The following is a 20,942-nucleotide window of genomic DNA, read 5'->3' as shown; positions in this document are numbered from 1 at the left end:
TATATAAGAGGCACTATTTGGCCTGAAATTAGAGTAATATGCCTATGTACATACGAGAGAAACTTCATTTGTCACTTATACCAGATCATCACATAACGGGAGTTAAGATGTCTAGTTCAGAAAGGTCAGAGGTCAAGTTTGACAAGCATTTTAATTGGTGGTCGCTACTAGGTATCGCGTTTTCATTGAGTTGTTCATGGGTCGGTATTTCTGCATCGATGGCCGTTGGTATTGCCAGTGGAGGACCATTGCTCATCATCTATGGATTGATTATTGCTGCATTCTTCAGTCTTATGTGCGGTATATCTTTAGGAGACTTTGCTGCTATACTCCCAAATAGCAGCGGTGGTTCATTTTGGGTTCTTAAAATGTTGGAACAAGAATCAGTGGCTTTGAAAACCCCCGAGTACGAGGATACTTCTGACGATGATGGAGAAGTTTTCCTCGAAAATTATTGTCAAACCGCTAACGTGGAAGTCTGTTCCAAATTTCAAAAGGTCTCGTCCATGGTCGTAGGGTTGCTGAATTATTTTGGAGCTATTTTCACCACGGCTAGTATCTGCTCATCTTTATCTATGAGCTGCATTGGGATTCATAAGTTGTTGCATCCGGATTATGAGTTGAAGCACTGGCATGTTTTTGTTGGTTATCAATGTATTAATGCCATTTTAACATTTTTTAACATATACTCATCTCCATTGCCCTACATTTCGCAGTTTGGACTTTATACATCTCTATTGTCATTCGCCATGACTTTCATCATTTGTATTGTTTCAAGATCTAACAACACTGTAGAAAAATGGCCCAAGGCTTCTAATATATTTGGCAGTTTTGATAATCAGACAGGTTGGAATTCTTCAGGAATGGCATTCGTTGTGGGTCTGGTCAATCCCCTTTGGGCATTTGTTGGCATCGATTCTGCTACACACATGATAGATGAAGTTGGTTACAGCAGGTCGCGTTTCTTGGTCCCCAAAGTTATTATCACAACCATCATTGTCGGTTTTGTGACTAGTTTTATATATTGTGTCGGTTTATTTTTCTGCATTACTGACAAAACGGCGGTTGTTGAATCTATTCTACCTATTGTAGAAATATTCTATCAGGCTACAGGTAATAGAAATCTCAGTGTCTTCCTACAATGTATGTGTATTACAACAGGATTCATTTCGGGTATCGCAAGTGGAACTTGGCAAAGTCGAATCCTTCAATCGTTTGGGAAAAGTTACGCACCATTTTATAACGAAGGTTCACTGGGAAACAAGTCCTTGAAGAGGTTATCAATTTTGACACCCAAGTTTAAATCTCCATTATATGCCCACTTTCTGTCGCAGATTTGCGTAACGATAATTGGTTGTATCTTCATGGGATCTAGCACCGCTTTCAACGCCATCATCACAGCATGCATCACCTTGCTGCTGATGTCCTACGCAGTTCCTTCTTTTATATTCGTCTTTGTTGTCAATAAGGAAAAATTCATCTATAGAATTGAGAATGACGTTAATGGTATTAGTAGGCCTAACCGTCGTCGTATGTCTATGGTTCCCCATATTATATGCATACTATGGACCTTATTCTGTCTGGTATTTTTGTCTTTCCCGTACACACTTCCAGTTACTGCAGGAAACATGAATTATACTTCGGTCGTGTATGCGGTAGTTTTCTGTATCATCAGCATTGTTGTTTTTCCTGCATGCATCTAAGATGATTTTAATGTGGAAACAGTTCTTATTTAATCTTTAATTAATGTTAATTACTCTAGCATTAATGCCGGAGCTTCGATCTCCTGTACCATAGTTTCACAACGTAATTGTATACTGCTTATTAGATACGTCTTTGTGTTCTAAAAATACATGATAATCAAAGATATTGGGTATTAGCACCATACCAACGGAGTCTAACTTCTCCTCCACCAATACAAGCGCAATCTGAATGATTTCATTACAGGTTTTAGATAGAGTTGGAATACATTAAGCCGTTTTCAAGCGTATTTGAAATGTTTAAACTGTAACAGTAAACAACACAATTGAATACTTAAGCAATGTCCTTGAGAAGTCATTGAAATGCCGGTCGAGAGAAACATTAAGATGGGTGTAGATAGAATCACGGGTGTTTAAATAGTCCCGACCATGGGAAAACAACAAGATTTGATAAGTTATATTCACAGATGCACAATTATTCTGTGAATATTCTTCTTCGTGGAGAAAAATGACGTACTCACACATGAAAACGGAGCAAAAATAACTATCCTAGAAGATTATTAGCCAAGTTGCTGTCTGATGGAATTGCGACCTAAAAATCAAGAAATAGTAGGTGACTATTCATCTTCTTTTCTCTCCTTTTCATCAAAGAAGTACTCTTCCTCTTTACTCTTATTTTGCCAAGATATTATTTATCTGAGAAAATACGTCCAAAATGGTTCTTCCCCCTTGGGAATATCTCTAACTTGTTCTTGGAATTACATCACTAATATTTCATAGAGTACCATTAACAGCAATTTTCATATTATAGCTCTCATAAGATTAATAAACATAGTCCGACCTTCATATTCAGGGCCGGTTGTGTCTTATAAAATTCTGCGGATATTTTTAAGGAGCTTTCGCCTAGCGAAATCAGAAGAAGAATAGCAAAAAAGTTGTAGTTGATGAAAATTTTCTTTCTTAGGAAAGTCTTTTTGAAAAGAAACTACATAAAAAATCTCACTGTCAACTAACTATAGTGGTTCACACTGATCGCAACCTTTCAGTAAACTTATTTATTCATTTACTTATTTATTCTCCCTTTAGTTTAAAATATAAAGAGAAATACACAGTCAAATACAAAGAAATTAAGAATTGTGTATCTGCTTCTGAGGTAATAGTTACTGGATTCCTCTGCAAAAATAACACTAGCCCATTTTGTTGTCAAAAGCACTAGCAGCCTTAATATTACGATACTATTTCATGCTATTATTACCAAGTTGACATCTCTTATTATCTTATTTATTGAAACAAAAAGGAAATAGCAACTAAAAAACTAAATCCGAAACAATTAAAGCATCATATTACAGTTTACAGTATATAGGAAAGCAGCTTCGCACTAGTTCCACCTTTTTTCCTTTTTAAAAATACAAAAGAAAGAACTACTAAAGAAGAAAGTTCAGAATACAGACTCAAAAGCTTATATAAATGGACAAATATACCAACAGGGACCATCCTGATTATATTCCTGGTACATTCAACATTTATTCTTCCCAAAATTTGGAAAATGGTATTATATACGAATCAAAGTTGAAAAAAAACACCTCTGGAGTTATCTTAATTCCTCAACCATCATACTCGCCCAATGATCCATTGAACTGGTCCAGTTGCAGGAAATTGGCTCATTTTGGTCTAATGGCCTTTATAACTGCATTCACTGCCGCTACGAGTAACGATGCTGGTGCTGCTCAAGACTCGTTGAATGAGATTTATGGGATATCCTATGATTCTATGAACACAGGCGCCGGTGTTCTTTTTCTAGGTATTGGTTGGTCCACTTTGTTCTTAGCTCCGTTCGCCAACTTGTATGGAAGAAAGATAACGTACATAGTTTGCACCACATTAGGTTTATTTGGTGCTCTTTGGTTTGCCGTGGCGAAAAGAACCAGCGATACTATATGGTCTCAATTGTTTGTAGGTATTAGTGAGTCCTGTGCTGAAGCTCAGGTGCAGCTGTCTTTAAGTGACATTTTTTTCCAGCATCAATTAGGCTCCGTATTGACGGTGTACATTATGTGCACTAGTATTGGTACGTTCTTGGGCCCATTGGTCGCCGGGTACATATCTGCCTTTACCAATTTCCGTTGGGTCGGTTGGGTTGCCGTAATCATATCAGGGGGACTTTTGATCGCCATTATATTCGGGTGTGAAGAAACCTACTTTGATAGAGGCCAATATATGACTCCTTTAACAGGCTGTCAATCGGGATACGAAGATGGTACCACTTTACAGAATTCTGACAATACCGTCATCTCGCGGAGGAAACGTCATCTTGATGCTAAACTATCAACTCCCGGAGCCATAGGTGAGAAGAGTAGAGAAGTGGCTGAAACAGCTGAATTTGAAGTAAACAATGAAGAGGAGGCTACCATACCAGAGACCCGTGAATTAATCGATGGTTCCAAAGAGCCTTTGAAATCATATCCAAAAAGAATTGCTATATTCACCAAAGCCACTAATTTGAAAGGTTACGGTTTTAAACAGTACTTTAAGTATCTAAAGATTAACCTTCGGATGTTTTTATTCCCACCTGTGTGGCTGTCTGGGATGTTTTGGGGTATTCAAGACGTTTTCCTCACGTTTTATTTGACCACTCAAGAGAGTGCCTACTATGATCCTCCATGGAACTATAGTGATTTTAAAGTTGCAATTATGAATGTTCCGACAGTTATTGGAGCAGTAATTGGCTGTATTTGTGCTGGTATTGTTAGTGATTATTTTGTTCTTTGGATGGCTCGTCATAACAGAGGTATTTTAGAGGCTGAATTCAGATTATACTTCTCAATTGCAACTGCCATTATTGGGCCCGCTGGTTTGTTAATGTTCGGTATTGGCACCGCTAGACAATGGCCTTGGCAAGCGATATATGTTGGATTGGGTTTTGTTGGCTTTGCCTGGGGTTGTTCTGGTGATATTGCCATGGCATACTTAATGGATTGCTATCCCGATATGGTTTTGGAAGGTATGGTCTGTACTGCAATTATCAACAATACTATATCTTGCATTTTCACCTTTACCTGTTCCGATTGGCTCGCTGCATCTGGTACTGAGAATACATACATTGCTTTGGCCGTTATTAATTTTGGAATTACTGCATTTGCCTTACCAATGTACTACTATGGTAAGAGGGTAAGACTTTGGACCAAGCAATGGTACTTGGAATCTGTTAACCTGAGAGACGGTGTGTAATTTAAGCAAAGATTTTTGTATCTAAAAAAATAGATGATTAAGAAAAAATAATTAATATTTCTTTTCTACATGGAGTTATATTTACAGTGACGATATTTTTTCCCGTTTCTGGAAGCTACAAAGCAGCGACCTTTGTGAAACACTTGGCGCTATCATCTTATTTTCTAATGTAAATCATCTTCGTAAAGTATAGGAATCTAACAAATAGAAAGAATAAAACTCAATGTTTTACAGCAGAAAATTAGAGATAGCATGACAGCATATCTTTGCATGATTTTCTGTTGAAATAAGGATCAATTATATTTATCTGCTAGTAGTTATATTACTAGTATATGATCACATACGGTGTTAAAAGTTGACATAAAGATGGAGAAATATCTATTTTAGTGAAAGCTGGAACGCAAGGATTGGTAAAGTAATAGGATAATGAATGACAACGTATAAAACAAGAGAACAAATAAATATACTAATGTGTAGAACTATCGATTCTCTTTGGTGGATTCCTATATCCTCGATGAGAACTTCTAGTATATTCCGTATACACAATGATATTGCTTAAATCAATAATGAAATTTCAATAATTCACCTGTTATCCATTGGAGATAATGGGAAAAAGAAAACAAGATCATGCTGTGTATCTGAAGATGTATTATCATTATTCCTGAGTGAGTCTGCTAGATTTGAAGCTTGTTGTATCTTAAGATGAGATACGTCAGTATGACAATACATCATTCTAAACGTTCATAAAACACATATGAAACAATCTTATAACGAAACGAACAGATTGAACAACATAAGGTAAAACTCTGCTTTTCCGAGCTGAACTAATCAAATGTATAAATACCTGAACAATTAGTTAGATCCGAGATTCCGCGCTTCCACTATTTAGTATAAACCATATCTTATATAATATATAGGATAAGTAACATCCCGTGAATTGAGTTGATAAGTCGTTTTGACAATAAGTTACTTCCCTAAGATAGTATATTAGGATTGTCAAGACATCCCGGTATTACTCGAGCCCGTAATACAACAAAGCTTCAAAAAAGTAGTGGAGGGTTGGCCGAGTGGTCTAAGGCGGCAGACTTAAGATCTGTTGGACGGTTGTCCGCGCGAGTTCGAACCTCGCATCCTTCATTTTTTTCTTTTTTACTAGCGTGCTTTTCGAAATCATGTAATTGTAAGAAAAAAAAATAGATGGACAGTATATCTGCATGTCAATTTACTGTGTTCAGAAAATTAAATCATTCATAGTACTTATTAACGCTTCAAAATGTAACGAGTTTTCGGAAACATCTATTGCTTGTTCAATCAGGAGGTGAGGAAGCGAAGCTTCGCAAATTTTATATTATGAACAGTTGATTGCTATGTTATGTACGTTTGTTCAATTTTCTTATCGTTTTATTACTATATAATTCCAAATTTTTCAGATGGCAATGAAATATCGACTCACGCTGAACATTGTATAAATAGCGCCCATTTCTCCCTTTTAGATATATAATAGAAGGGTTTTCTTGAAATATTTTAATGATGACCGCTTTAAAAGGAATAACTTTTAGAAGGTTGTGCTTGAATATGAAATTATCCTCGAAACTTTGTATCCTCGTAAAGGCCCACTGCGACCCGCTCGTCAATATTCACCAAACATCTACCTCTTACGTTAATATACGTCAGCACTATTCCGGTTCTGCCTTATAGTATATTCACCTTCGTTTTCAATATCATATAGATAGTTTTTTCGTGTAGCTTTCCGTCTGAAGTAATACTGGGGGGACTAGAGAGATAAATTCTAGAACTCTATGTTGAACTGCATTAGGTTAGGTTCTTAAAATATTTCTATTTCGCATTTGCCGGCCCTGTTGTAACATTTTTCTTAACGAAATATTATCTAGAGTTCTTTGTATTTTGAAGCAGTAGTTTTCCCTTTTTAACACATTTTGAAAGATTTTGAAGAAAGCACATAACTAGAAGAGTTACTAAATCGTCATCAGGATCAGAATATCACATTCTATCAAAGGATGATGACTAAGATAGGCGCATCCATTAATTTTTTTTTTTTTTTTTCACTGTCTTTTAAGGCCCTGGTTCCTTAGGCCTAACCTGGAGATTTTCTGAAGCACAGTTAATTGAACCTCCTCGGAAACATCGATTATAGCGAGTACGCGAAGATCTGCGCCAGCAGCATTTACTACCTTGTACATCTAGCAGAAGTAGGTGTTAGAGTCTCCCATAAAGAATTTGCGTGTATGTTTTCATGTATAACGTAAAGAGAGTTCTACAATTCGTTAGCTAATGATTCAAACGCGCAGTTGATGATGCACTTCGCAAACCACATCTTGGTTCAGATGTTTTCTGTTGAAAGATAGCATTGAAGAGAGAGCAAATTAGTGATACTCTACATCAATCAAGAGTTCCACAATTTGTAGAATCAACTATCAAAAATAGACTGCGATGCACTTCAATATAAGGTCAATATTTAAGGTTCTTTTCAATATCATACTTGATCCTCGTGTGTTGATGTGTATAGACGTTTTTATCATTCACTGAATGAAGTAACTTTTCACCACTCGCCTGCTGCACTGCACTGTCTTTTCAATGCAATTTTGATTTGAGACTGAATCATTGCATAGTAATTAAAAGCCTGGTGGCTTGACGGTAACATATTGCAATAGTGCTCAAAATATTTAACAGTACCAACTTGATATGGGAACAAACAAATCAGGATAATTATTCAAACTGCTGCGACGTTACGATTCATTCATCGATCAGAGTAAAAAAATGGGTACATTAAACAAAAAAAATCTTGACTAAGGAGCCAGCGATCAACTAGTAATGAGTGCTCCTGGATCGGTAAAACCACTCTCTAGAAAGCTATGATTCAGAGACTTTTTCAGTTGTCTTGTTCCAGTATTTATATGATTTAGATACTGTTTTCTTTTCTTCACAATGCGCTGTAAAACCTTCCGCAATAAGAAATATGAAAAATTTCATTCTAGCAGGCTGCTCATCATCACCAAATAGATATAAAACTAGCAGTTCCTCAAGGCACAGTGAGATAAAAGCTAAGGCATGAGTGACAAAATAAACAGCGACTTAGAAGATTTCTCTTCAGATGAGGAAAACGACCAAAACAACGTCTTAATTCAGACCAAAAAAAAGGTGTCTAGTAAGGATGATATTTTCAGTAAAAAGGTAGAAGACATTGAAAGCGAAGACGAATCAGAAACAGAAAAGGAACAAGGCCAAGGGGAAAAGCAGCAACCAGTGGACCAGAACGTGAACAAGCTGGAGCAAGAATTGAAAGAACAACCTTCGTCTACCTCCGCGCTGGATTTAAAAACAGAGAAATTAAGACAATTGGTAAAATCAAAGGCTGCTAAGAAGTCCAAACACAAGACTGGTGTAGTGTACTTCTCCAGTATTCCACCTTACATGAAGCCGGCCAAAATGAGACAAATATTGACTCGATTTGGTGAGGTAGATAGGCTATTCCTAAAGAAAGAGGACGATCAAAGGCACAAACAAAGAGTTAAAGGCGGTGGTAACAAGAAAAACAAATACGAAGAAGGTTGGGCCGAGTTCATTAGGAAAAGAGACGCCAAATTATGTGCGGAAACGTTGAACGGGAACATTATCGGCGGTAAGAAAGGAACTTTCTATCACGATGATATCCTGAATGTAAAGTATCTTCCGGGTTTTAAATGGGCAGATCTTACTGAACAAATTGCTCGTGAGAATGATATTAGACAAGCTAAGTTAGAAATGGAAATATCTCAAGCCAACAAACTGAATGCGGATTTCATAAGAAACGTGGAGCAAAGTAAGATGATACAAAATATCAAGAAGTCGAGGAAGCGCGCTGGACAAGAAGAAGAGCCTAGCGACTCTTACCCTCGCAGGGAATTCAAGCAACGTCGTGTCGAAACGAACCGTGCTAATGCCCCCTCTGACATCAAGCAGCAATCGTCGACATCCCAGAACTTGGGTAATGTCCTTACTAGCTTACTATAATATAGTTATAATAACGTAATACATAAACATAATCTGTCATTTAGCACGTTTTTTTCCGATGCTCATCGCAAAAATTTTTCGCTTGAAAAATTTTTCATTTTTCTTCTTTTTGGCCATATAAAGTAGCTTAGAAAGTTTATAAGACATTAGCTACTATTTGATGTTTCCCCTTGAGCATAAAACTTCGAAATCTGGTTATTCAGCAATAGGACTGCTGGACATTAGGGAATAAAAACACAATGGGTACTGGTAAGAAAGAGAAATCTAGACGTATTCGTGAAGGTGATACCAAAGATGGTAATCTTCGCGTGAAGGGTGAGAATTTCTACAGAGACTCCAAGAGAGTCAAGTTTCTAAATATGTACACTAGTGGGAAGGAGATTAGGAATAAGAAAGGTAACTTGATTCGGGCTGCTTCTTTCCAGGATGCCACGATACCGGATGCCAGAGTGCAACCGGATCGTCGTTGGTTTGGTAACACAAGAGTGATATCCCAGGATGCCTTGCAGCATTTCAGAAGTGCGTTGGGTGAGACCCAAAAGGACACATACCAAGTTCTTCTGAGAAGAAACAAGCTTCCTATGTCATTGTTGGAAGAGAAGGACACAGACGAATCACCCAAGGCCAGAATTCTAGATACTGAAAGTTATGCTGATGCGTTTGGGCCCAAATCTCAAAGAAAGAAACCACGTCTTGCTGCATCTAATCTAGAAGACTTAGTTAAGGCTACCAGTGAAGATGTTACCAAGTATGAGGAAAAGCAGGTCTTAGATGCCACTTTGGGGCTGATGGGGAACCAGGAAGACAAAGAAAATGGTTGGACTTCAGCAGCTAAAGAAGCCATTTTCAGTAAGGGTCAATCCAAACGTATATGGAACGAATTATATAAAGTTATCGATTCCTCGGACGTGGTAATACACGTTCTGGACGCAAGAGATCCTTTGGGTACGCGTTGTAAATCCGTGGAAGAGTATATGAAGAAGGAAACACCACACAAACATCTGATATATGTTCTTAATAAGTGTGATTTGGTACCTACCTGGGTTGCAGTATGTTGATTTTTTTTTTTGATTTTTTTACCAGAGGATTGTGATATGAGATTTCTTTTTTTCGATAGCGTATGAATACTATTACCAAACCTTTTTGTCAGGGTGCTTCTCTGTCCTTTCTAGGACAACTTTATCCACAGAAGTGTCTGTTACTGTTTTGGTAGAGTAATACTGTTCGCTTATCCTTATTTCCTCGTTCTGAGGAAGCCTGATGGATAACTGAGAAGGATAACCTTTGTTTTAAAGGTATACCTCCTCTTTTTAGAACAGTGAGGATCTTATGAGTTGAGCTTTTGTTACCTTTTTCTTGGGTATCCGTACAATATGTTCGTAGTAAAGATCCTCACAACTTTTTTTTTTTCGTTTTGCCTACATTTTTTTATTCAAATCGCTCTTCGAAACAATGAATATCTCGACTACCATCATTATTATCGCAGTCTCTTGAAATGGACTACCTACTAGGGAAAAAAAGTACACCTTTTACTAACAACAGTTTTTTCTACTTCTAACTTGATAAATAGGCAGCTTGGGTCAAACATTTGTCGAAGGACCGCCCAACGTTGGCGTTTCATGCATCCATTACCAACTCATTTGGTAAAGGTTCGTTAATCCAATTGCTGCGTCAATTTTCTCAATTGCATACTGATAGAAAGCAAATTTCGGTTGGATTTATCGGGTATCCAAACACAGGCAAATCTTCTATCATCAACACATTAAGAAAGAAAAAGGTGTGTCAAGTGGCGCCAATTCCTGGTGAGACTAAAGTCTGGCAATATATCACTCTTATGAAAAGAATTTTCTTGATTGATTGTCCTGGTATTGTACCACCCTCTAGCAAAGATTCGGAAGAAGACATTCTGTTCAGAGGTGTTGTCAGAGTTGAGCACGTCACACATCCAGAACAGTACATCCCAGGTGTCCTGAAGCGTTGCCAGGTAAAGCACTTGGAAAGGACCTATGAAATCTCAGGCTGGAAAGACGCCACGGAGTTTATTGAAATCCTAGCAAGAAAGCAAGGTAGATTACTTAAGGGTGGTGAGCCTGATGAGTCTGGTGTTTCCAAGCAGATTCTGAATGACTTCAACAGAGGTAAAATTCCTTGGTTCGTTCTTCCACCTGAAAAGTCAGAGGTGACCAAGCCAGAGAAGAAAGAAGTTGAAAAGACAGCATAGAGGTAAAAAATAAACAATCGGTGTATAATATTAATTAAAGATTACAAAGTGGCTTTTTTTGTTAGTTTTTTTCTCGTTATAACTTTATGTGAAGCAAACATTCTGGGGAAACAATATAGATGGGTAATTATTTAGTTTGTAACTATAATATTTTAATAGAAACTCAAGTTTAATAGAAACTCAAGTTTAATAGCAATATACATGGGCGTGTTTGGCTGTACCTACACAATATATATATATATATATATATACGTACATTATAGTATTATTTCGCTATACTGGTCATTGTAAACGGAATATTATACTTACCCGCTGCTCAGTCTTTTTCTTCACCATTATGACAATTTCTCGTTATTGAGTCTATTGAACTATGATAGAGTACTATCCAAGTGGTGTGGTTTAAACAAGGGTATTATTTACTGTTTCTTGCCACCAGTGGTTTTTTGTTTATCTAATAGAGGCCTTCTTCGAACGATTAGAGAGAGACAACCCAATTTGATATATTAATTAAGGAAGGAGTAAAAATATGCAATCTATGAATGTACAGCCGAGGATACTTGCTGTGGGAGGTGAGCAGTTTTTCTCTCAGAGGCAGGCTTCTGAACAGCACCAGCAACAAAATATGGGACCTCAGGTGTATTCGCCACAGGTTAATAGAGCAAGAATGTTTCCTCAAGGGATGCCTGTTAATACGATGAATGGCTCTGTGAATCAGGAGATGAACAATGCCTACCTTTTGAAGCAGAAGGGCGACCCGCTGTTAAACCAGCAGCAGCAGCAACAGCAGCCATTTACGATAGGAACACCCGTTTCAGTGACTAGTTTGCCTCCGGGCTTAAACGTTCTACAGCAGCAGCAACAGCAGCAACAACAGCAACAACAGCAACAGCAACAACAGCAGCAGCAACAGGGGGTGGGCCTTAATCGTTCCTTGGCTTCTCAACTACCCAAGCACTTAACTAATCAAAATATGCCACCGATTTTTTTACCACCGCCAAATTACCTTTTCGTTCGTGATGTCTGGAAGTCCAACCTTTACAGTGAATTTGCTGTTATTAGACAACTGATCTCCCAGTATAACCACGTGTCAATAAGCACCGAGTTCGTGGGGACTTTGGCCCGGCCAATCGGTACTTTCAGGTCGAAGGTCGATTACCACTATCAGACAATGAGGGCCAACGTAGACTTCTTAAACCCAATACAGCTCGGGCTTTCTTTGAGTGATGCCAGCGGTAACAAGCCTGACAATGGTCCGTCGACCTGGCAATTCAATTTTGTATTTGACCCAAAAAAGGAAATCATGTCTACAGAATCACTAGACTTACTCAGAAAATCAGGCATCAATTTCGAAAAACACGAGAATTCAGGTATCGACGTATTTGAGTTTTCACAACTGCTGATGGACTCTGGCTTAATGATGGATGATTCTGTTACCTGGGTCACATACCACGCTGCTTATGACCTAGGCTTCCTTATCAGTATCCTAATGAATGACGCCATGCCCAACAATAAGGAGGATTTTGAATGGTGGGTCCACCAGTACATGCCCAATTTTTACGACTTGAACCTAGTGTACAAAATAATTCAGGAATTTAAGAACCCTCAATTGCAGCAATCTTCACAACAACAGCAGCAGCAGCAGTATTCACTGACTACACTAGCTGATGAGTTGGGCTTACCAAGATTCTCCATTTTTACTACCACAGGCGGACAGAGTCTATTAATGCTTTTATCCTTCTGCCAATTGAGCAAATTGTCCATGCATAAGTTCCCAAACGGTACGGATTTCGCCAAGTACCAAGGTGTCATATATGGTATTGACGGGGACCAATGATCATTTATGTACTATATATATACACAATCTAAAAAAAACTTGAACACGAAACAGCGTATAATGGAACTTTCAGTAATACAGAGAAGGATACTTGTTGTAGAAACAGCTCTGACGGGAGAATAGTCAATGCACTACTCCTTTGGAGCCTATGATCACGTGGCCTTTAATATGACTTAACCATTTGTTTTTTTTTGAAATTTTTTCGTCCAAGTAGCGAAAAACATCAGGTGGCGATAAATGAAAGAATGACATATGGCAAGCAGTATAGCAGTCCATCCAGGAATAAGAGGGAATAAAGCTTCTTTATTGATAGTTTTAGTGTGACTACATTTTTTTAAGATTAGGCAATACTACCTTTTCGTAACTTTTTTTTTTTCTCTGTTCATTGTCACTGCTGTTTCGGTCAAAGTTTTATCACCACTGGCGGACATTAAACTAAGTCATTTGTTTTTATCCCATCATTGTTTCCAAAGAAAGCAATTCATATTTGATTTGTGCAACATTATACTGTACAAGTGATAGTACTTGACATAGGATACTTCGCTTGCAAATAAGAAGAAACACGAGCAACGGCTTCACTTTTCTGGAACCGTTAATAGTAAGAATATTTTGAAGAAAGAGTAGGCGATATAATACGACTTTAGTCACTTCTGTTTCTCACAAACTTTAATTTTTTTCCGTTTACTTTTTTGAGTTGTGATTTTACCGTACGTTTTAATTCATATTTGTTATATTTAATTACATTTGTTGTTTTATTATTTCCATTCGAACCTCATTCACTTTCAAATATTCAATAAAACAATTATTCTACAGAACTCTGTTGATAACTCACCTTACTGGATTTTTTTTATCTTAATATTTTTAGAGAGAAAGATCACGAAGAATACAATAGGAATCAACTAGATTTTTTTTCAAGTGTGTTATAACTTTATTTCTTTGTCACTAATAGTTGCATTTGAAATCATACCCGCGAATAGAAGTAGTGCGTAAAACCAATAGAAAAAAAATGGGTGTTACAGTACAAGATATATGTTTTGCCTTTCTGCAAAATTATTACGAAAGAATGAGAACCGACCCTTCCAAGTTGGCATACTTCTATGCAAGTACGGCTGAACTAACACATACTAATTATCAGTCTAAGTCGAGCAACGAAAAAGATGATGTTCTTCCAACAGTAAAAGTTACTGGGCGTGAAAATATTAATAAGTTCTTTTCTAGAAACGACAGCAAAGTTAGGAGCTTGAAACTCAAATTAAATACTATAGATTTTCAATACACTGGGCATTTGCACAAGAGCATTTTGATTATAGCGACGGGTGAAATGTTTTGGACGGGAACTCCCGTTTATAAGTTTTGTCAAACATTTATCTTACTACCATCTAGTAATGGGTCTACATTTGACATAACCAATGATATAACCAGGTTCATTCCTAACTCATTTAGACCTTATGTTTTAACCGAGGATCCTTTGGCACAAGGTAAAGAGCAAAGTTCTGAAAGTGTAGATGAAGAAAGTGAAATAAGGCATGACTCGAAAGTGGAAAATGAAAAAGAAAAGGAAAAATCACCAGAAATATCGAAACCGAAGGCTAAAAAGGAAACTATCAAAGAACCGGTTGTACAATCTGAATTGTTAGCTCAAGAAACGCCAGCTATCGATAGCAGTGATTCTCAAGTTATGCTTGTTGCCAAGGAATCCAAAACTCACATCGAAGCTGTTCCATCTAATGCCAAGGGCGAACACAAACAAGATGACATTTCAACGCAAGAGCAGGGCAATGTCGTGAAACTAAATGAAAAATCTTTGAAAATTGAAAAGAAGACAGCACCGATCAAGACAAAAGAAGACTCTGTTGAGCCCATAAATGCTGTTGAAAGCTCTTCTTTGCCCAACGGTAAGAATATTAGTGTCGACGTATCGGCACCGGGAAATGTAAACGAAACTGAAAGCGAAGCTAAAACAATAGAGCCCCATGTTTCCGAATCTAAAGAATCCAACAGTGGTTTTCCAGCTACTTTGACGTCACCAGAGCCAGTTGCAAATCCACCAAAGATGACATGGGCTTCAAAGTTGATGAATGAAAATTCTGACAGGATCAGCAAAAGTAATACTACAGTTGAATACATGAGGCCAGAAACGCTAACGAAAAAACCAACAGAAAGGAAATTTGAAATGGGGAATCGCAGAGACAACGTTAGTGGTAACAGCAAAAATAAGAAAAAACCGGTATTCAGTACTGTGAATAAGGATGGGTTCTATCCGATCTACATCAGAGGCACAAACGGACTGAGAGAAGAAAAACTGAGAGGTGCTCTGGAAAAAGAATTTGGTAAAGTCATGAGGATAACGGCAGCAGACAACTTTGCTGTCGTAGATTTCGAAACTCAGAAGAGTCAAACTGAAGCCTTGGAAAAAAAGAAAAAGTTAATTGACGGTATTGAAGTTTGTTTAGAAAGGAAAACAGTAAAAAAACCTACTGGTAATAATTCTCCCGGAATATTCACCAATGGAACACGCTCCCATAGAAAACAACCGCTCAAAAGGAAGGACTGATTGATCTGAAGTTTTTCCAAAAAAAACTAAAAAAATCACAAAATATTGAAAATAAAAAAAAAAAAAAAAAATCGTAAGACAACTTAGAAAAAACCAAAAAAAGCTGTAAATTATACCCTAAAAAGTTGAAACAAGAAATTGTATGATTAGTAACTAATATATTGGTGTGGAAGGAAAAATTATTGCCATTCGAACGAATTGAGTAAGAAAATATAGTGTAGATAAAGATACATTAAATCGAGAAAGAAAAGATAAGAAGAGGCAAGTTAAAAACTGAATGCAATGATATATGGCCACTATTTTGTGCACTAAGAAACGGAAAGAAGAGGGGAATAGCAAGCTTGAGCAGTAAATAAAAAAGCATATTGATAGATAACTCATTTGTAGTTAACTGATGACATTTATGTACATAATTAAAATAGAAAAATTTTTCAAAAAAAATCCCACTATCGTTGACAAGCTCAAGAAACTGTGCTCATGAAATAGCCAACAGATGTTACACGCCTTCAAAATAAAAAGAAGATGGACGAAAGAAAAAAAATTCTTCCCTTCTTCTTACTCTGTGTTGTTGTCAATTAAGGCAACAAACGTGTGGATAATCTACGGGATTCGTTTACCATAGACTACCTAGAAATGGCATAGTCATGGAGATAAAGTCCCACGACTATGTAAACGAAACCAAACCAAAAAGAAACTAGAGTTAAGAAGTGTGACAGAGTATGTATGAATGAGACTATTCTTCCATTCATTTTCAGCTTGCTTTTATACCGATTTTTTGAGAAATCGCGGGAAAAAACATGGTGATCATTTTTCACTTACTTTTTTTTTCATTAGGGCTGGGGTTGCTTAGACCAAGTTAACTATCACTTTAAAGGTTGCCCATATTAGTAGCTACGTATTCAAGTGTTCTAAATATCATAACTCATTATTTGATGACCTTCATTATTAATAGCTTGTGCAGGCACGGTAGAGCGAAAGCCAAACTCTTATCGGCAACTGCACACGAAGCCAGACTAAAGAGAGATTGTGTAAGACCTTCCTTTTCTTTAGATTCATGACAGCATTGTGAGGGCCACAATTATTACCACTCCCAAGAAGAAATGTCTTTAGTAGTGGAAGAATTACTCATAGCAGAGAATCGAAATTCCGTTGGAAAAAAATTCGCTCTGTGGTAAAAAATAAGGACCTTACACATAATAAAGGTATTGGGAATTTCCAATGGAATTATCAACAATAGGTGATATAAAATAGAATGAAATTTGGTATAATCGTATATAAACCATAGAGTCTTGACAGGATTATGAGGGAAGAATCTTCAGCAGTAGAAAAGGTCATCAGGACAATTGAGTCATAATAGAATCTTTATAGTCAAGCATGGGAAAGAACGTTTTGTTGCTGGGATCTGGTTTTGTAGCACAACCAGTTATCGACACTTTAGCTGCTAATGATGACATCACTGTCACTGTTGCATGTAGAACATTAGCCAATGCGCAAGCTTTGGCTAAGTCTTCTGGATCCAGTGCTATTTCATTGGACGTGACCGATGATAATGCTTTAGACAAAGTTTTGGCTAATAACGACGTTGTCATCTCGTTGATTCCATACACCTTCCATCCAAATGTTGTAAGGAGCGCGATTAGAACCAAAACTGATGTCGTCACTTCGTCTTATATCTCACCTGCGTTGAGGGAATTGGAACCAGAAATTGTGAAGGCAGGTATTACTGTTATGAACGAGATCGGGTTGGATCCAGGTATCGACCATTTGTATGCGGTCAAGACTATAGATGAAGTTCACAGAGCTGGAGGTAAGCTAAAGTCATTCTTGTCGTACTGTGGTGGGTTACCAGCACCTGAAGATTCTGATAATCCTTTGGGATACAAGTTTTCATGGTCTTCTAGAGGTGTGCTATTAGCCTTGAGAAACTCTGCCAAATACTGGAAAGACGGTAAAATTGAGACTGTCTCCTCTGAAGATTTGATGGCCACTGCTAAACCCTATTTCATCTATCCGGGCTATGCGTTTGTTTGCTACCCAAATAGAGACTCTACTCTTTTCAAAGAGCTATATCATATTCCAGAAGCCGAAACCGTCATTAGAGGTACTTTGAGATATCAAGGTTTCCCAGAGTTTGTCAAGGCTTTGGTTGACATGGGCATGTTGAAAGATGATGCTAATGAAATCTTTAGTAAGCCAATTGCTTGGAACGAAGCCCTAAAACAATATTTGAATGCCAAGTCTACTTCTAGAGAGGACTTGATCGCCTCGATTGATTCAAAAGCTAATTGGAAGGATGATGAAGACAGAGAGAGAATCCTTTCTGGATTTGCTTGGTTAGGTTTGTTCTCTGATGCTAAGATCACTCCAAGAGGTAATGCTCTGGACACTCTATGTGCTCGTTTGGAAGAATTGATGCAATACGAGAAGGACGAGAGAGATATGGTCGTACTACAACACAAATTCGGCATTGAATGGGCAGATGGGACTAACGAAATAAGAACATCCACTCTAGTCGATTATGGTAAAGTCGGCGGCTACAGTTCTATGGCAGCAACCGTCGGTTATCCAGTCGCCATTGCTACTAAATTTGTCCTGGATGGTACAATCAAGGGACCAGGTTTAGTAGCGCCATACTCGCCAGAGATTAATGACCCAATCATGAAGGAACTAAAGGACAAGTACGGTATTTATCTAAAGGAAAAAACGGTGGCTTAAATAGGGAAGGTGTATTAAAAGTTTTATCATACGTTTATAGTAACGACATTTTATAGGTTTCTCTTGTATTACTCAAACTTTCATAAGGAAACGTAAAAATAAAAAGAATGAACAATCAAAAAATAGCTAGAAGATTAGAATTTACTGATGGCACAATCATAAGAGTGTAGAGATTATGTATCATCTTGTTTCGGATTGGAAAAGGAGGAGTGGCCGCTGCTTGGTAATCTCACCTTATTATTACTTAATAACGTATTAAATGAGCTCGTAAAAGTATCTTGGGATTTCTTACTTTTATAGGTTGTTACATAATTAGAAAAGGTGCTAAAAACTGAAAGGTTCACACTTTTACATCAAGGCCAGCCACTGGCGTAATCAAGACGTCGCACATACAATGAATCAGTCATCACAGTCTCAGGAAGGTTCGGGGCGGTTTTGGAATAAGTTCAAGTCATCAACTAAATCGTTATCTACATCTTTGGCACATCTATCGATCAAAACAGAGAAAGACGGTGATACGGTAAATACTACATTGGTTCACAGGGGGCTTGTCAAATTTTATGAAAACCAGCATCCTTTCCAAGGCTTCCCAGGTTGGCTGGGGGAGAAAGAGGATTTACCAAACGAACGTAAAATACTGGATACCCAAGTGAAGCATGATATGAAAAAGCAAAGCTCCCATCATTTGTCATCATCCTTTTCCCACAGAAGGAAGGCTTCTTCAGAGGATCCGATGGATGCACCTACTTCAAATGAAGGCGCACCAGAATACACACCTGCGAGTAAATCCTTTCAAGGAATATACAATAACCATACAAGTGCTTCTAGCACGACACCGAGAAGAGCTTCCTCCCGGCCTACTAGACCTTCAGCAGGCCAAGAATTTAGGGCGAGCCTGGGTCGAAGTAAAACGTCTGGCAGTTTTAACACTTCCAGCACACCAACGCCGCCACCAGACACAAGCAGTGGAGTAATGGCAATGAAAGATCGACTAAAAAGACGCAACAATGATTATGGATTTTAGATAGCAGTATAGCCGGATCAGTAAAAACACGAATGAACATTTAATGAATATATAGGTATCGTATATGTAACAAAAGAATTCTTGATACAGAATGCAGAAGGAAAATACAGTATGGTATACAACCTTTTCTTTATTTCGAATATACGTGAAATTACAATGATTTTTCTCGACACAGGATAAAATGCAGGGGTTGTATAGCAAATGATAACTCAATCATAAAATTTCTCTTAACGGAACACTAACGACACTATTCTCATAGGGTGTGGTATCTTCAGTCTCAAAATTTAGGTAACTGTGATCATGCATAGGTCTTGGTTTGAAAATGACTTTAACTAGGAACAGAATGGCGAAAAGAGTTGCAATCCCAGCAACAATCAAATATACAATCCCCAACGCCTCGTTCCCTGCACCAATAATACTGTTTGTGGTTAGTACAAAGGATTTTGTTCCATTGTAGGACTTTACTGGGTAGTTTAGTTTTATATCAGCAACGTAAATACCCATACGCAAACCATTGGTCTCATTTTTCATTGCCAACTTATAGAAGTTAGGCAATGCAGCAGTTCTCATCCAAACTTTAAATTCTTCCCAATTTTGCAGGTCTGGAACATTATCGTTAGTGTAGCCATTGGGGTATAATTTAGACCAATTTGGGGGCGGTATAATATCGGACGCATTGTATCCGGTCTTTCCGTACCTATGACGATCGGTGGCCCATGCGATGCCTTTTGTTGTAAGTAAGTAATCTGGAGTACCATCCACACCAGTAAATGTGGCGTCAAATGTATCATTGAACATTGAATTTGCTATCAATCCACAGGGGAATATAGTCTTATTATTTACTGTCCTGAAAGGGTCACAGTTGGGATCTAAATCATTCCCAATCAACGGTTTACCCTTTAATTGATTTAGATCAAGAGATTGCACGTATTCTCTATAGTTTTGATTGAAATTTGTTAAGTGGTAGTAAACATAAGTAGATTTTTTAACATGATTAGGAATTTCAAATTGTATTCGACATGTTTGATTACCGAACTCAGGATCTGTGAGTACCATCCATTGAGGCTGGATTGTAACTTTTTTACTGAAATGATAATCCACGTACTCGGAAGGAATCGTTTCAAAATCCTTTGCTGGTGCTAGTGCATCACATTCGGTGTAGTTCACTACTAGTCGCTGGACACTTATCGTGCTGACTACCAGACCTATACCAATGGGTGCAAAGATACATGCCATCAAAATAAGCAACGGTAGTACGCTCTGTGGTGATAGGATGGGCTGCCAGGCCTTGAGTCGCTGTTGTCTAAACGATGTGTTCGCCGGTTTTCTGGATTTTTGGACATTTTGCTTGCCAGATAGTTGTTTTTTCTCTTTCCATCTCGATATAAGTCCCATATTGCACAATAAAGTCTGAGCCCCAGCCTCTATTCTGAATATCAATAGTGTTGTATTCTCTTTATTTGCTACTCCCCAGCATAATGCGTCATCCTTTCATCGTATCGTTTTAGAGTATCGCGTGAAAAATAGTTCGCAAACAACTTAGAAAAGGTATTCACAATCCATTAAAAGAGAGGCAATGCTTCATCAGATGCTCCCACAAAATGCTGAAAAATTGAACCCACCAATATATGGTTTATTTAAGTTACAAACTACTG

General features: G+C 37.7%; 9 protein-coding genes and 1 non-coding gene across 10 annotated transcripts; 9 read left to right on the top strand and 1 right to left on the bottom strand.

The window, feature by feature from the left end:
* Positions 1–107: 107 nt before the first annotated feature.
* BIO5 (Bio5p) lies at positions 108–1,703 on the top strand (the record flags this gene model as incomplete). The annotated part of the gene is made up of 1 exon (XM_056225457.1): positions 108–1,703. One exon carries the CDS (start codon positions 108–110, stop codon positions 1,701–1,703), a length of 1,596 nt encoding a protein of 531 aa, XP_056079274.1.
* A 1,464-nt stretch (positions 1,704–3,167) lies between these two features.
* HOL1 (Hol1p) lies at positions 3,168–4,928 on the top strand (the record flags this gene model as incomplete). Its single annotated transcript, XM_056225456.1, has 1 exon — positions 3,168–4,928. One exon carries the CDS (start codon positions 3,168–3,170, stop codon positions 4,926–4,928), a length of 1,761 nt encoding a protein of 586 aa, XP_056079273.1.
* Positions 4,929–5,981: 1,053 nt separating this feature from the next.
* On the top strand, positions 5,982–6,065 carry Smki_14.trna14L. Its single transcript has one exon. It is a non-coding gene; the product is annotated as a tRNA-Leu (tRNA).
* Positions 6,066–7,997: 1,932 nt separating this feature from the next.
* On the top strand, positions 7,998–8,939 carry ESF2 (RNA-binding ATPase activator ESF2; the record flags this gene model as incomplete). The annotated part of the gene is made up of 1 exon (XM_056225455.1): positions 7,998–8,939. One exon carries the CDS (start codon positions 7,998–8,000, stop codon positions 8,937–8,939), a length of 942 nt encoding a protein of 313 aa, XP_056079272.1.
* A 239-nt stretch (positions 8,940–9,178) lies between these two features.
* Positions 9,179–11,160, top strand: NOG2 (putative GTPase NOG2; the record flags this gene model as incomplete). Its single annotated transcript, XM_056225454.1, has 2 exons — positions 9,179–9,988; positions 10,510–11,160. 2 exons carry the CDS (start codon positions 9,179–9,181, stop codon positions 11,158–11,160), a joined length of 1,461 nt encoding a protein of 486 aa, XP_056079271.1.
* A 526-nt stretch (positions 11,161–11,686) lies between these two features.
* Positions 11,687–12,994, top strand: POP2 (CCR4-NOT core DEDD family RNase subunit POP2; the record flags this gene model as incomplete). Its single annotated transcript, XM_056225453.1, has 1 exon — positions 11,687–12,994. The coding sequence occupies one exon, from the start codon at positions 11,687–11,689 to the stop codon at positions 12,992–12,994; it is 1,308 nt and encodes a 435-aa protein (XP_056079270.1).
* A 1,006-nt stretch (positions 12,995–14,000) lies between these two features.
* On the top strand, positions 14,001–15,548 carry BRE5 (Bre5p; the record flags this gene model as incomplete). The annotated part of the gene is made up of 1 exon (XM_056225451.1): positions 14,001–15,548. One exon carries the CDS (start codon positions 14,001–14,003, stop codon positions 15,546–15,548), a length of 1,548 nt encoding a protein of 515 aa, XP_056079269.1.
* Positions 15,549–16,922: 1,374 nt separating this feature from the next.
* LYS9 (saccharopine dehydrogenase (NADP+, L-glutamate-forming)) lies at positions 16,923–18,263 on the top strand (the record flags this gene model as incomplete). The annotated part of the gene is made up of 1 exon (XM_056225450.1): positions 16,923–18,263. One exon carries the CDS (start codon positions 16,923–16,925, stop codon positions 18,261–18,263), a length of 1,341 nt encoding a protein of 446 aa, XP_056079268.1.
* Positions 18,264–18,657: 394 nt separating this feature from the next.
* On the top strand, positions 18,658–19,287 carry MSO1 (Mso1p; the record flags this gene model as incomplete). Its single annotated transcript, XM_056225449.1, has 1 exon — positions 18,658–19,287. The coding sequence occupies one exon, from the start codon at positions 18,658–18,660 to the stop codon at positions 19,285–19,287; it is 630 nt and encodes a 209-aa protein (XP_056079267.1).
* Positions 19,288–19,500: 213 nt separating this feature from the next.
* On the bottom strand, positions 19,501–20,682 carry SMKI14G3650 (putative aminophospholipid translocase regulatory protein; the record flags this gene model as incomplete). The annotated part of the gene is made up of 1 exon (XM_056225448.1): positions 19,501–20,682. One exon carries the CDS (start codon positions 20,680–20,682, stop codon positions 19,501–19,503), a length of 1,182 nt encoding a protein of 393 aa, XP_056079266.1.
* Positions 20,683–20,942: the final 260 nt, after the last annotated feature.

This window comes from Saccharomyces mikatae (assembly GCF_947241705.1).
Source record: "Saccharomyces mikatae IFO 1815 strain IFO1815 genome assembly, chromosome: 14".
NCBI lineage: Eukaryota > Fungi > Ascomycota > Saccharomycetes > Saccharomycetales > Saccharomycetaceae > Saccharomyces > Saccharomyces mikatae.
Note: the sequence above shows the minus strand (reverse complement) of the source record. Positions and strands in the feature narration are given on the sequence as shown.